The following is a 16,327-nucleotide window of genomic DNA, read 5'->3' as shown; positions in this document are numbered from 1 at the left end:
AGACCAGGAGCTTTGTCCATTAAATCAACCCCAGTTTGACTCAGCCCAAATTAAATCTCCGAAGGGAAAAATTCATTCCACTACGAAAACCTGTTGATATGTTAGAAATGAATTCCAGCTACATGTAGGTATGGAAAGTATACTCAAAAGTACAACACGCTATATGTATCTTGCAATTAAAAGGTACTTTTACTTTATTTTTAATTAGGGGTGTGTGTGTGTGTGTGTGTGTGTGTGTGTGTGTGTGTGTGTGTGTGTGTGTATGGGCATGCACATGTGAGTGCATGTTCTCTGGGAGGCCAGAAGTGAACGTTGGATCTATTGGAAGTGTAGTTACAGGCAGTTACAAGCTGCTGAGGTGGGTGCTAGGAACCAAACTTGAGTCTTCTGGAAGAGCAGTTTGTGCTCTTAACCAAGGAGCCATTTCCTCAGCCCATATAACATTATCTTTCTACAATACAAATTTAAGGGTCAGTGAGATGGCTTGGGATAAAAGCACCGCCCCCAAGCCTGAGGAGCTGAGTTTGTTTGATCCCTGGCACCCACATGGCGAAGAGAGAACTGCTCCCTGTAAGTTGTCCTATGACCTCTATACATGTCACACACACATACAAGTATAGAGTTAAGATTTTCTTCCTTCCTTCCTTCCTTCCTTCCTTCCTTCCTTCCTTCCTTCCTTCTCTCTCTCTCTCTCTCTCTCTCTCTCTCTCTCTCTCTCTAATTCTTTTTGAGACAGGGTTTCTCTGTATCCTTGGCTGGAACTCACTCTGTAGACCAGGCTGGCCTCAAACTCATAGAGAGCCTCCTGCCTCTGCCTCTCAAGTGCTGGGATTAAAGGTGTGCAGTACCACTGATAATTTTCTTAACTAAAACTTTGATATAGATATACAGGTTTGCCAATAGTATAACACTTTACAATCTACCAGAAATGATTGGCTTTGTACAAGAGTTAATTGCCTGAATAATCATTTAGTGAGAATAATGACGTTCCCTAAAATGTTTATTGTTTTTTTAGCACTATGTAAGCATTGTACACGAAGGATTCCATCCTCTTAGTCCCATTTTTTCAGCTGACCCTGTGGGTTTCATTGGAAAAGGGCAAAGTGAAGGTCCAGATTCAGTTCTGGCTGCTTTGAAAGTCCATACTTCCATCATTCGTTACCTCCTATGAGGATGAGAAGATGATTTATGTTGCCTTTCAAAGTTATTGTTCGCTTTATAACAAGAACCTCAACAAAAGTCTCCTGAGGACCATGGACCTCTATGTCAAATGGCTGTTGGAATACAAGGAGCAGCGAGAACAACGTTCCCCAGCCCCACAGATGCACTCCCATCAGCTTAGGACACAGTGCAGGGCTGGCCAGAAGCTGGGATGTTCCCATCATCTCCCCAGCAGCCTCTGCTCTGGAAAAGCTCTGCTTAGGTTTCTGTTGCTCCTCCAAACCAGATTTCTCAAGTGATAGCTTTTAATTGCTCACATAATAGCCCCTTTGAACGTGTTTGTTTACCAGGGCTTGCTTGCAATCCCAGGCACAAATCTACCTGATGACCGTTAATTGTCTGTCTCTCATGAGGGGTCATTAGGATGTTTGATTAATTCCTACTTTTGAAGTAGGAATTTTCTCTAAGTGGAAGAAGACAAAGTCAGCTTTGAACACTCCAGATGGTTTGAATATGGGTCCCTTTACATAGCCTATCAGTGGCCTTCTTGTCCTTATTTTCTTTTAAATAGAACTTGGCAGGCAGCTCCCACCTCAGAATAGAGGTGTGTAAAACAGGTCTCCAGAGGGACCAACTGGCTTGCCAGTGACCACACGTGGACAAACCCAGGAAGACCTGTCCCTGCAGGAGAGAGAAAGGTGGCTTTTCACCCCAAAAGTGACCTGTACTAGAATTATTGGGGGAAAGGTTAGTTGTGGATTGCTTTTGCCTTATCCTGAGATGAAAGTGACCCTAAATGTTGCGGGTTCCTCTATCTCCTCTCTGGATTTGCTCACCAAAGGTAGACAAAGCCACAAACTCTTTCTTTACACCCTCCCCCGCCCCCCGCTCTATGTTTTCTCTGTTAATGCCTGAGGCATAGAGGACTGAACAAGAAAAGTGGCTTCTAGGAAACTTCATTTCGAGAGCTTTTGTGAGGACTCACCTTAACTGGTATCTGTGAGGCATTCAGTAAAATGCTTCTAGCTTGTTTCCTTCCCCTTGTTTCTAAGTGGCTCTGCTTCGCCGTACCTCCCCCACCATGGTGGACTGATACCTCCGAACACTGTGAGCCAAAATAAGCAATTCCTCTCTTTAACCTGTCCTTAGTTATTTGGGTCACATACAAAAGCAACACAGTTGTTTTTATTTATATTTCAACATTGGAAAAAAACGATTTTAGCAGTTCTACTCAAGACGCTGAGTTGATTGACATCAGTGGCTTTAAGTGGAAAATCATCTTCGCAGAGAGGAGAAACTGGAAACAATGAGAAGAGCTAATACTAAAGTGTGGTGTAGCTGATGAGTTGTAAACAGGCAAAGCTGCTCATGGGCTGCGCTGTCTCCTTTGGGGACACAACTAGAATACATGTCTCTGCCTCCCTTAGAGTCTCGTGAGAGCATAAGACAAGGTCCTCCTTCCCACATTAGCTGGCTGTGAGTGGAAAGAGGGACACTCATAGTTACTCTGTGTTTCTAGGGGTGTTTAGGTATAAGAGTGAGGCAAGGTGGGGATCAGGGGTCAGGCAGTAGCATAGATGACAATAGCAACAATGAAAAAAGCCAAGAACACATTCAAGCCGATTCTATGTGCAGTACATTCTATGAAAAACACTGCTGAAAAAGTATCTTCTACACAAGCAGGGGATTATCAGATTTGCTTCTAAAGGATCATAAATCTCGAATGATTTTATGGAAGACCCCATGCAGTCATTATGATGAGAACCCTTAGAAGACAAAATGAAAAGATGCGTCCACACAAAGGTGCTCAGACACCACAGTAGGCAATGTGGATGAAATTATGCCAAGTACTGTAGTGCAAATTTTTTATTAAATCCACCCACAGAATAGGCCTTCACTGAAAAAATACTCCTGCCAGGTCCTACAGTCTAGGAGGGAATACATTTCCCCCTCAGTATTAAAAAGTAGATGAGCCCCATTAAAAAGTGTCAGCATGATAAATGCTATTTATGTTAAAGTGGGGGTTATACAAAGAGGACCTAAGCATATGACAATAGAACCTGTGATAACCTTTCTGGTCAGCCTTCAAGCTCAGTACCTAGCCTTTCTGCTTTGGTAGCTGTGCAGGGCATATGGATGAGCCAAAGAATTCCCACACAGCCATTTGTCTGGTCGAGACACACACTGCCATTTCCACATCCAATAATTCTGCCTTCCCCAAGCTCACCGGGGAAGCTGAGCCTTGTTAGAAACTGTCTCCAGATTCTACAACACACTGTTGTCCTCAAGGGCAGCGTGTCCTAGAACAAAGGCCAGCTCAGATTCCATTTGTCCCAGTCACAGATGCCTCGAAAGGCTCAGGGCAGAGCATCTGGGAAGAGCTCGCCCCACAAGCTCCCCAGGCCTGGCCTTGGTTCTCCTCTTTCATTCTGTACGAACTAGAGAGAGGTGCCATTGTCCTTTTGACAAATGTGATACTCCCAACACCCTACTCTAAGCTACAGCACCAGGCAGAACAGCTTTCCATGAATCTCCTGTCAGTAAGGTATGGAAACCACTCTTCACTCTTTACCTGTCCTGACACTGGACACTCAAGAAACTAATAGAGGAGAAGTTGACACTTGAGCCCTTGTTCAGCCAAAGCCTTATTTTATTTTATTCTATTTTCTTTCTTTCCTTCCTCCCTCCCTCCCTCCCTCCCTGCCTCCCTCCCTCCCTCCCTCCCTCCCTTCCTTTTCTTGGCAGTGTCTCATGAATCCCAGGCCGGCCTTGAACTCACTATGTTGCCAAGAAGGATCTTGAACTTTGAATCCTCTCAAGTGCTAGGATTACAGGCATGGGTAACCATATCTGCTTTTATACAGCTACCGAGCAATGCTGAGTGCTTCCAATGAAGATATTCTTAAGTTTCGACTGTTTAGAGATACCGGCATCATTCATTTTACTGTGACATTATTTATAGTAGCCAAGATAGGAAACCGGTCCATACTCCCATCAAGAGAGGAAAGGATAAAGGAGATGCATCATATACACACAAGAATGAAATAATGTCACCTGCAGGAAAATGGACTGAACTGGAAGTCATCATGCTAAGTGAAATAAATGTCACATTTTCTTTTATATGCAGAATCAATCTCTCTCTTTCCTTCCCCTTCCCCTCCCCCCCAGCCACCACAGGCTACGCACATGTGGAACTGGAAAGAGGGGCTATTTGGAGAAGAAAGGAGGGCAAGGGAGAGTAATGGGGAGCAAATACAAACAAAGAAGAGGGTTACACAAGCATGAAAATATCATGATGAAACCCATTAACTTATATGCTAAATAGTATATTTTATATGTAGGCCCACTATATGTAGACCTCTATGTAGGTCTTGGGGATTGAACTCGGGTTGTTGGACCCATCTCACTGGCCCGTACAAACAATATTTCAAGGCTTTGACTGTTAAAATTTTGGACATTAAGGCTGTAATACTCCTTAGCTTTTTTTTTTTTTTTTTAAACATACTTTGTAAAGGTGCTTGAAAAGCATTTTATGTCTCTGGTATATGATAGGGGGAAAAGGTTCATGTTATACTTATTTTACCCCCCCCCAACTAAATATACATGTCTTTTTATGTCCAGAGATGACCTAATTTGTTATCTCAGAGTTCAAAGGTGCCATTTGTAGTGGGTATATGAATTCCAATTACACAGCATTATATACCACTCTGAACCATTTTAAAATTCACTAAAGGGGTAAAAGAGGCTGTGAGCTCTATCAGAGGTCCAATCTCATGGGGCTCTCCAAGTCTCTTTTATAGATCATTTAGAAAGATTAAAAGAATCCTCCCTTGCCCAGTCAGTCAAAGATCCATTAAACATGAAAGAGACCCTCTGGTTATGGATTCCCATCTCACCACAAAGTGGATGGGTGGCTATTTCCTTTCCACTTGTTTTCATGTTTATTACCTCACTTCATTGGTGAAGGATGAAATATAGGAACCATATATAAAGATGGGAAGAGCCGCCCCATTGCTCCCTTGGGTATGGTGATGGACAAAATCAAATCTGCCCTTTTCCCAATGTTAAAGATAAAAATGACTAAGGTGTTGAAGGGAAAGGAACAGTGGACAAGACAGAGCCACTGTGGCAGGTGGGACAGGAGCCCAGAGATTAAGGGAGTGAGTAAAAATGCCAGGAGTAAATAGCCGTAGGGATGAGAAAGTCAGCACATATAGTCAAATGACATCTACATGTCATTACAGAATCCCTATCTGCTAAGAGAAAGAAAAATATGACCTATGTATTTTGGATTAGTTGAATACAATGTCTCTGCACATGGGAAAGAAGGCATTTTCTTTGTCCACATAACCCAACTACCCAGGTTATCAGGTTCTCTTCTTCGAAATCAGTTAGCTGGGACAATCAAATTGCATTCTGTGGACATGTCTTAAATCAGTACCTGTATCAATAACGTTCACAAAATCTGCCTGTTCATAAATCCTAATGACCAAACCTCAACTTGAGCCGTGGAGGTTCTGTTCATATAGGATACAGCTGAAACGCACCCCTTCCAGAAAAATCCATTCAGTTGGGAACGTTACTAGTTGATAGTAAGGCAGAAAGAAACAAGAGCATGAGCGAGGCTCAGAAAGCTGAGGCTCTTGCCCATCTCGCCCTGTGTTGAAAAGCTCACCAGCCTCTGCAGAGAGGGTTAACACATCTGCACGGAGGCCAGGCAAGGACATCTGGAGAGCTGCAAACAGTACGGATGGGGTGGAACTTGGGTAGGAAAAACCACCTCTGCCTATCTGGTTTCTCTCATTCAGATCTTATTTCTTCTCAACCAAATTTTATCAAGCATCCTCACGAACGAAAACAAAACTGAGGGTCATCACGGAATAATGGTTGAGTAACTCAAGGTTTCTCCCTTAGGAGATGAGTTTTGATGAGGCAGAAAAAGCACTAGGAAAATGATAAGAAAAAGCAGCCTAGCACAGACCCGTAACAACTTTAATAATGCCAACTTTCCTGAGAGGTTGGAAAATGGTTGGCTGTTTCACAGGTATTTCTCCTGCAGTACAAATGACATCATGGTTAAAAGTTAGAAATTGAGCCACTTTAGTCCACTGGGTACCACATATTGTTTGGGTTGAACATCAGCTAGCTTTCTATTTTTACTGGGAGTGATGTCATAACCGTTTTTAGGATCCAGTCTCTGGTTCTGCCGTCTATGGAGCTCAACACATGATCATGCTTTTTAATGTCTTCTTCTACAGCTATAAGCATGTGTGTGCTTGGCAGAGAATGCGCTCATCAACAAATACTCCATGATATTCTGAAACGTATTTTCGATCGAAAGTCTAAAACAGAAGCTAGCCTGGTGGCACATACCTGTAAATCCCAGAGCTTGGGAGACTGAGGTAGGGGGCTCAGCCAGGAGTTAAATGCCAGGGGGAAAAAAAATCTAAAACAGGCTTTAGTTACTAAAAAAAAAAAAAGAAAAAAAAAGGAAGAAGGCATTTGGTGCATCAATAGGCAGCAAAATGAGTAACTTTGTAATACATAGATTTACCCTAGAAGTACTAATATTCCTAAGAACAGGTTAATATCTGAGTTCTACTTAATCTTTACCCCTGGAAACTGCTTTATAACTCACAGCGAAATTAATAACTGAATTTTCAACAGAGGTGATATGACACAGAAGCTGAGCTAAGTTCCTATTGACTAATTTATACAAATAATTAATATGGTAATAATTTATGCAAATTACGCAAAAATTGGTTCATTATAAAAGTGAACAGAGCTCTCTTTGCTGCCAGACCTCTGCCATCATGGGTCGCATGCACGCTCCCGGGAAGGGCCTGTCCCAGTCGACGCTGCCCTACCGCTGTAGCATCCCCACATGGCTGAAGCTGACATCTGACAACCTGAAGGAACAAATTTACAAACTGGCCAAGAAAGGCCTGACTCCCTCCCAAATAGGTGTGATCCTGAGGGACTCGCATGGTGTGGCACAGGTCCGTTTTGTGACTGGCAACAAAATCCTGAGAATCCTTAAGTCGAAAGGCCTTGCCCCTGACCTCCCTGAGGATCTGCACCATTTGATAAAGAAAGCGGTGGCTGTCCAAAAGCATCTTGAGCAGAACAGAAAGGATAAGGATGCTAAATTCCGCCTGATTCTGACAGAGAGCAGAATTCACCGGCTGGCTCGTTATTATAAGACTAAGCGGGTTCTCCCACCCAATTGGAAATATGAGTCATCCACAGCCTCTGCTCTAGTGGCATAAATTCTCTCAAGTATACACAGCAATGAATCACTTTGAATAATAAAAAAAAAATGAACAGAAAAGAAAAACAAGACAAGCCCTAGAATTTTTCTTTCCCCCATTTACCCCCTCCCTTCAAACACCAAGCAACAGAGCCTCCTCCAATACAGAATAATGGTTTTAGGGTAATGCCTATAGTCAGCTGGGGGATCTTTGCCAATTCCACCCCACAGGCCCCACACTCCAGGACACAGGACTCACAGCCTCTCAGTGGGGCGGGATCCAGGTATCAGTAGTTTCAGAAACTTCTAGACATACATGGAGAGTTGCGGTTGAGGTCACAATGGTTGAGTTCAGAGACATCTAGCATCTACTCACCAAGAAGCTTGGGGTGCCCTCTACCCTCATTACCATCTGCTCCACTTGCTGAGAGGTACCCTGAGATCCCTGGTGTGGAATTTAGCAGAACACTATGCTATCTGAATGTGCACAATATCATTATCACTGTCCCTGTCACACAGTTGATTTGCTATGCAACTACCAACTACTCCATTGGCCAGGTGACAGCATTAGGTTTCTCTAAGTGAAGAATTTGTTTTTGTATACTCCTGCAACATCATAACCCTGCCCCCCAACAAAGCCTTTGCTTTCCTCTATATTTTGCAAGCCTATTTCTCCTGCTTGACAAACTTGAAAGTCATTAGAGTCTGCCTTACCTCCACAATGCTTTTTAGATCTTGCACGTAGGTCCTTTCTGTCTCCAGGATTTCCTGCACCACTCTATCCACATAGAGGAGCTTGGGGCTGGTGTCCGAATCTGCATTGGGTTGGGATGTCCCATTTGTGTCCACTCTCCATGGGGTCCTGGGCTGCCTCTCGCTGACCCCATCCATGTTCCGTGGCCCGGAAGGGTTGTCCCTCTGCAGCTCACTGCTAGAAAATGGCCGCGCTGGAACCAGCTCCAGCTTTATGGCCCCAGCTTCCTTATCCTGGTGAAATAAGCCCAAGTGGCTATTTGAAACCAAAGTCATTCTGCTGCCAAAGGAACCATGGCTGTCCCTGGAGGAGGCCGAGGATGAGGTGGAGCCAAAGCTGATGGGTCGGTCACTGTCCGAAAGCTCCATGGTCTTTGGTTCTGGGGACCGGGAAGGCTCAGCTGTGGTCTTGGGATCAGAAACTTGAGTTACAGCTGATGGCACTTCAAGTTGCAACTGGTGATGTCCGTCTGCTCCCAATGCAGAAAGATAGAAAAGACAGAAGAAAGGTCAGTGAGCATCCTCTGAGGGAAGGAGATCAAAACCCACCTCAGGTGTAGAGCATCATCAACAAGAGGTGGCAAGTTTGCTCAGAAAGGCAGACTAAGATACATGAGCATGAACGCCCACAGAGCATCCTCTGAGCCAGCTGGAAATGCAGTCTCAGGCTCTGCCCCAGACCTCCTGACCTTGATTATGCAACTTAACAGATCACAGAATGAGCCAGGATACCCTAAACTGGGAGATGCAGGACATCCATTTGGTGCTATTTCTAAATGTGACCACCTGCACTCACTCACACATGCAGATGAGTCCAGATTTACTGACTTAAAGGCTCAGTGGTCAGGGCGTAAAGAACAGGCAACTTTAATCAACACCACGGATGGTTCTTATGTGCTGAGAAAGGAGACTGATTCCTCCAGCAGCTTGAGAAAGGCTGTTTTAGATTTTAAGTATAAAAGTCTACCATTTTTAAGCAAGGGGTCTGGAGCATGGCGACTCGGTTTAAGTGATACTGACCCACGCACATTTCACTCACACATGGCACTGAACATGGAGCTGTGTGGGCTCTTTTTTTTTCCCCCTAATAGCGGGGCACAAAAACCACACTGAAATAATAAGACCCATATCCTACCTCAAACTGATCTTTCCTTTTAGCCTTTGCCCAAAAGGCACTTCTTAAAAACTGGCACGCCAAGCCTGCAGGATAGCTCAGCTGGTAAAGACACTTCACACAAAGCTTGGGCACCTGACTTTGATCCCCAGGATCACAAGACAGAGGGAGAGAGCTGACTCCTGTGAGATGTCCCACATTTCCAGCCGGCCTGCCCAGGAGATGCCTTCAAAACGCTTATGTGGTAACTCACTTCTTTCTATAACGCCCATTCACCCATAGTCTCTCTCTCTCTCAAACAAATAAATAAATTTATCCTCTAAGAAACCTACCTGCCTAAGACAGACAAACATGGCTTTTGTAGGATCTATTAAGTCACAGCATCCAAGAGCTTCTGGAGTAACTCCAGCAGTCCATACGCCAAGCCATGAAACAACAGTTTTAAATTAGGAGCCAGATGAGCAGAGAAGTGATGCCCAGCTGGGTTGTTAGCATTTATGAGAAAGCACAAGAAGAGACCTTCTGCCAAGTGGAGAGGTGACCACATACATGGTAGAGGAAAATGATCCTGGCCTCAAAAAGGCCGTACCCCAACTTAAACTCACCAAAATCATTCTCATGGGACATGCAAGAATCCAAGTCTTTTCAGCTGTCAGGGCAGGGTCAACATTCCCCCCTCTACCCCATAATAATGAGATTGTACCTTCTGATAAGAGATTTGATTAATGATGAAATTGGCTTCATCTTGGCAGGTCACCTCACTACCAAAATCCACATTTAAAGGTTTTGTTTGAAACAAGGGGTGGGGGCAATGGGTTATGCTGGAAAGGTTATAATATGACAGATGTATTAAGAATATAGATTCATGGTCTCCCTTTCCCCCCTCCCCCCACCCCCCACAAAGTTTCCTTGTGTAGCACTGGTGGCTGTCCTGGAACTCACTCTATAGACCAGGCTGGCCTCGAATTTAGCAATTCACTTGCCTCTGCTTCCTGAGCGCTGGGATTAAAGGTGGGTGCCACCACCTGTGGTCATTGTTGATAGGAACGTGAACTTGTTCTGACTTTATAATAAACATCAAACAGCTGGTATCAATATTTTTAAACTGTAAGTTCTTCAGATCCTCATCCTTTTCCTAGGCTATATTCACAGAAAATGCAAGTGCCAATCTATGAAACAAATGTTGGAATTGTGAAGATAACGTGAAGGCCTTCCCTTTTGTTGGCATCAGGAATGGTAAGAAACACACTCAGTGAGACTGCCACCACATGGTGTGAGTTTGATACAGATTTTTAGAGCTTTTGGAGTATTGCTTTCTGCTTGCTCTATAACAACTTTATAGCCTATAAAACATGGATTGGTTTGTAGTTAAAATGCACTTGACCTAAAAAGCTTGATCCAACTTGAGTGTGGCGAAGATCCAAGAAGTGGCCATGCATTCAGACCTGCCTGTTGCAGAACGCACTTGCCAAAGCTCAGAACTGCTGTTAAGAAAATCTGGAATGGGATAGGCTGGGGAGGTGGCTCAGCGGACATGAGCACTGAGAGCGTGAGGGTCTGAGTTCGAGCCACTGAACCTACACAAAGCTTGACACAGTAGTGGGTGTCTGCATCCCTGAAGCCCCTAGAGCTCTTGAGATGGAAGGTAGAGGCAGAAGAATCTATTGCCAAGTTTGTCGGACACCTAGCCTGGCCTGTGCAGACAGACAGACAGACAGACAGACACACACACACACACACACACACACACACACACACACACACACACACACGTGCATGCACACATGCGCACAAACATGCACACACACAGAGAAAGAGGGAGGGAAGGAGGGAGGGAAGGGGAGTGAGAAAGAGAGAGACCTGAATACTTAAAAATAGCAGAGGCAGTCAGGTTTCTTTCATTGGCATCCACCATAATTGTGACCCTGATTTTGATCCCACTACAGGGAATGGCCACTCTCTTGGAAAAGAAGGGTCCTTTAAGATTACAAAGGTCCAACGAGGCTATGATTTAGGGTCAACATAGGTTGGATATGCTCACTACCCAAGGTCAGGACACCTGGAAAGGTCTAGATCAAACAATTGACCCCCACAGAGGGATACAGGCTAGTTTCCAGGGCAATCCCCACTTCCTAGGCAGGCAAGCGTTAGTCTTATCCCTGGTCTAGGAAATAGGCTTTCGCATCATTATAAGACACCTGGCTCTATGTTAACAAGATGAATGACGACAGAGAGACCCATTTCTTCCTTACCACTTCTTTCCTCTATTTACTTTCACTCTATGACTGAGAGATTAAGGAGGAAGAATTCGGTTTTAAGAGTCTAAGTTGTGATGCTATGGATGGGAACACCTTTGGGGTATTTTCAAAGATAGGCAAAAATGGAATGTGACATTGAGCGAAGCTAACCCCTTCTGGGAAGCTCTTAAACAGAAACATGAGTGGGCACTGGTCTAAGGATGCTTCTATACCAGGCACTGAAACCCCTGGGACCAGCCTATTCTGTAAGTGCCAGTTAGATACCTTATAAAACAGAATAGTGCAGATATTTGGTGCCTGAGGTATTCAGCCAAGCTTATTTGGCTAAATATCTTCCAAAACTACCAAGGACAGAAATAAGACATTTAAAATCAGGCCATATGATAGCATGTGATGTGAGGCTACCCTTGTTAATGAGTAACATTTTTTATGTTGACTCATGGCTTAGAAGGTAATTACAGTTTTCTCATAAGACAACCTACCTCATAAAAACTGTCTAGTCTTGTTCTCACCTCCCTCAAAATAATTGGAGATTTTTTTACCGTCTGGACTCTTCTTTCTAATGAAAATCTCTGATGATTAATATTTATAAAATTGTGCTGCTCAATGTAGTAGTTGCAAGCTATGTGGGACCACTGAGCACTGGAGATGGTCCAGAATTGAGGTGGGCAGTATGTGTAGAACACATGCTGGATTTCAATGACAATATGAGACAAAATTGTCAAATATCTCATTAACAATTTCATGTTGGTTATCTGTAGAAATGGTATTTTAGAATAGTGAGATCATTTTAATATCTCATTAAAATTTTACCAGTTTTGTTTTACCTTTTTAAATGTCACTACTAGCAAATTTTAAACCCTATGTACAGCTTGTGTATATTTTTATTAAATAAAGCTTATGTTGAGATCATTAGATAATTACACTAATCTGTAAATTTGGAGCTGGAGAGATGATGCTCATTGGTTAAGAGCACGTACTGCTCTTGTAGAGGACCTGAGTTCAATTCCCAGCACTCAGATTGGGTATCAGCTCCAGGAGATCTGATGCCCTCTTCTGGCCACCGTGGGCACCTGCATACATGTACACATACCCCCTCCACAGACACACACCTACACATTACTTAAAATTATAATGATGAAAAGATTTAAATTTACCTGCTCATCCATTGTTATTTAAATAACAGTGAATGGGATGATGTGCGAAACATCATGTAAAATATTTTTAGGGGTAAGGAAAAGAGAGGGAGAGAGAACTGTTGTATGTAAGTGGAGTGAGAGTCGGGTGACTGATTTTCCACGGCATACTGAACCAGACAGCAAACTCTGTAAGAAGCCTTGTTATTCTGCTTTGGGTGAAAGATTAACATTTGTATACCACCCCGCTTTTCTTCCTAGAGCATCATTCTCTTCCTAAATCCCAAGTGAAGGACCAATATTAGACAGTTTTGGAGAACTTCTTCCGAAACATTGCCCCCCCCCCCCCCCCCGACCCTCACATGTAGATCTTTTGACCAGTACTGCTATGAAACTAGCCAGCTCTACCCACATGGGGGGTCATGAACAGACTCATTTTTGATGACCCTGGAGGTAGTTGGGGTAGGAGCAGCTGCAAGAGTCTTGGAGGTTTGCTGATTCTGACAACTAGAAGTACTGGCTAGCCATATCATATCTTTGGTGCACTATTCTCCATGAAAAGACAGGCTTTCACACATTTTACTTCCAAAGAGTCTTTGTAGGGGGAAGCCATCCCATTCCTTGGCTTCTCTTTATTTGCTCTTTAAACTTCAGTTATTTTAATTTCTTCCTTTGGGAATGCCATTGTCGGAATCAAGAGTACTACTTGCTGGCTCTAACTTGTCTTGAGCCAACTTTAATACACAACTTCCCTGATTTCATGTCACCTGGTTTACATGTACAAGGTGGGGACTTGAGGATTTCCCAGCCTTCAGTTCCCAAGGAGACTGCTTATAAGGCTGAGAAGCCCAGCACTGCTCAGAAGCCTCTGCTGTTCCAGCCCCAGCCGCTGGAGTGAGAAAGCCTTCAGCCCATGCATCCCTGCCATGCCAGATGACATAACAATCCCATAGAAGCCAAGTCAGAGCCACTTGGCAAAGTGTGTCCCAAATTTCCAGCTCACAGGAACCCTGAGAGGTTATACATGATTATCTCTGTTTCTAACTGCTGAGGTCTGGGAGTGATCTGGCTCACAGCAAGATTACCCAAGCAGATCCACTTTCCATAATACAAATCTACAACAAAATTGCCCTTAATTTCTCCCGTCAAGATCCTTGAAGTTCATGTGTTTCATCGAGTTTGAAAGATGTTATAAAAAAGAAAATAAAAACTAAACCAACCTCAGAGAGGTTAGGTACACAGTGTTCATAGTTGAACCATGAAACAGAAACTATAGTTTCCTGATCTCTAGTCTGTCATTCACTGTATTCAGCAGGGACTGACGGAATGGTTAGGGCAGGAAGAAGCTAAGAGATGAGAATATAAAGAACACAGCCTATCTACTTGTCTAGAGCACTCGGTATCTGTACCAGACAGTCCTACATTGTGTGTGTGTGTGTGTGTGTGTGTGTGGTGTATGAGGTGTGTGCTGTATCTATGTGTGCATGTACATATGTGTGTGTGCATCTATCCCCCACTATATGTACATACAGAGATCAAAGGATAGAGCAGCAATTAAATCATGACATGGTATTTTCTTCCAGTCTGAGCATGTGTGTATTTGCTCTGGTTCAATGTCATTTTAGTTGACCACGACCACCGGTTTCATGCCCTGAAAGTGAAGTAGCTGGACCAGATGGCTTTGCTAGGCCCTGTTCAACCTCCTGCATGTGCCTCCAACCCTGAAGAAACCAGCAGGTCGCTAGCTAACACCCACACTGTGCATTCTAACTGCTGTGGGGCACAGGCACCACCAGCTCACGGCTAACCATGTCCTATACGGCACGAATGCCAGGTTGTAGCCAGTAATGTTCATCACTGACTTTGCCACAGGCAAACAAAACAAATCGCCAACCTCTATTTTTCATTTCGGTTGGAAACTAACCAGCTGCAGATTCACTTGGAAGTGTACTTTTCCTCTTAGAATGAGGCTGCTGGGCTCAAGCAGTAGGTGAACAGCAGTCACTGCTGTCCCCAAACATCTCCCATCTCCGCACAGTCGGGAAGGAGGCACGGAGCAAAGTAATGCGTTCTTAAAGAAAAAGGAGGAAAAAGGAGAGAACGCCAGGGACTAGCAACAGCACTCGGACTAAATAAATCCCTCCCCAAAGCACACTAAACACTTTCTTCATGAAAAAAGGAGGAAGGGAAATTGAAATGCCTAGCAAGAGAGGTCAGAATAAACAAGTCCTCTTGAAGGCACAATGTAAAACGGTTAAATGTCAGGCTCTCCTGGGTCCTTAAAGGTAGGGGAAACGGTGTATGCAAAATACATGGCCAAGGAAAGAAGAATGCTTAATAAATGTGAACAATGTGATCTCAAATTTGAATTTTAGATACTAACTTACTGCTGCAAGGAGGATGTATTATAAAATATTAGCATGATTTCCTCCAAGTGGAAATGGATCCTCTGTTTATGTAAATTCCTCTGTTTATCTAAAAATATCTCTCTCCTTCAACAACTGTGTAGCTTTCAAAATCTGTCCAAATTACTTAAGAAAATTACAACCACAACTCCCCCCCCCATCTATATCAAATATTTAAACATTTCAAATGAAAACAATTTGATTTTCATATACAATATGTGATAAATTAAAATCTACACACCCCTAAAAATGTCAACAGCACGAAGTTGAGATAATCAGTAAGACAATAAAAAGTTGGATCCCAGTAGTCAATAACATCGAATACAAAGCCAAGCTCCCTCTCCATCCCAGTCATTTCTTAACAAAAATACTTTCTACCAATAAAACACGCAAATGCAAACTCCATTTCCCTGGTCCACTTTGGTTGCCGCGAGACTCAGACTGTTGCATCGCTGCAGCTGCGAACTGTGAAATCCGCAAACATTCATTTTGTCCTGTGTCCGTCCCAACCCCCCCCCCCCTTTCCGCCCGCCAGCCTGGCCCGCCAGAACTGTAATAAGAAAAGAAATTAAAGTGTGGCGCATTCAATGCACACTTGGAAATTTCTCCTCGGAGCCAAGAACACGAGCGCTCTAGTTATTTCAGACTAACTTTAAGGAAAGATCAAAGCCCTCCGAAACCCAAACAAGACAAAAACCAGTTAATACGGACGGCAGGCAGTGCAGATGCAGGGGGTGGGGTGGCGTTAATCTGGATGAATTCCATTGTCAGATAACTTCAGGGCATGGCGTTTGCGACTGGACAAGTGTGCTGCGCACAGCCGAGCTTCGGTCCTTGTACAGTACTGGAAAGCTAGCTCCCTGTGAGGCTTTCTCCCATTTCCGTGGCTGCTGCCGCTTCAGTGGCGGCACCGCAGAGAGGGAAGGAATAAGTGGGTCCTGGCATCAGTTCCCTGGGAACACTTCTACCAGCACCTACCTGTTCTCCACCGAGGCTGAGCATGCTGTCTGTCTTCAGCTGGTGCAGTGGCCGCACTGGGCACTCAGGCAGGTAAAACAAGGAGCCTATACTAGTCTGTGCAGTGTCTTCCACTGAAATATTGCATGAGTCAGCTTTTATCTCTCAAACCCAACACACAAAGGCTTTACAAAAACCTGATTTGCAACTTTCTGGCTGCCTTTCCCCCCTTGTGCACAGACCACAGACCTCAGCATCACCGAGGGCCTTAAATGAAACATGACATCATTCAA

The 16,327-nt window shown here is 43.9% G+C and overlaps 2 protein-coding genes across 5 annotated transcripts in view; one reads left to right on the top strand and one right to left on the bottom strand.

Moving 5' to 3' along the window:
* The window catches only part of Plekhg1 (pleckstrin homology and RhoGEF domain containing G1), a 213,740-nt gene that overhangs the window by 70,582 nt on the left and 126,831 nt on the right, over window positions 1-16,327 (bottom strand). For 2 of the 4 annotated variants that reach the window (XM_036168921.1, XM_036168922.1), the window contains exon 3: window positions 8,126-8,634. In XM_036168921.1, coding sequence (XP_036024814.1) covers window positions 8,126-8,533 — 408 coding nt within the window. In that variant the 5' untranslated portion in view covers window positions 8,534-8,634. Of the gene's footprint in view, window positions 1-8,125; window positions 8,635-15,788; window positions 15,890-16,055; window positions 16,114-16,327 lie in introns of those variants that run through there. The other 2 variants (XM_036168925.1, XM_036168923.1) reach the window with 2 other exon arrangements.
* LOC118570437 (40S ribosomal protein S13-like) lies at window positions 6,975-7,445 on the top strand. Its single transcript, XM_036168926.1, has one exon. It carries the CDS (start codon window positions 6,975-6,977, stop codon window positions 7,428-7,430), a length of 456 nt encoding a protein of 151 aa, XP_036024819.1. The 3' UTR covers window positions 7,431-7,445.

This window comes from Onychomys torridus, chromosome 19 (assembly GCF_903995425.1).
Source record: "Onychomys torridus chromosome 19, mOncTor1.1, whole genome shotgun sequence".
Taxonomy (NCBI): domain Eukaryota; kingdom Metazoa; phylum Chordata; class Mammalia; order Rodentia; family Cricetidae; genus Onychomys; species Onychomys torridus.
Note: the sequence above shows the minus strand (reverse complement) of the source record. Positions and strands in the feature narration are given on the sequence as shown.

What these genes read in the sequence shown, in the direction of transcription:
- LOC118570437 (XM_036168926.1), top strand. Translation starts at nt 6,975, where the DNA reads ATGGGTCGCATGCACGCTCCCGGGAAGGGCCTGTCCCAGTCGACGCTG.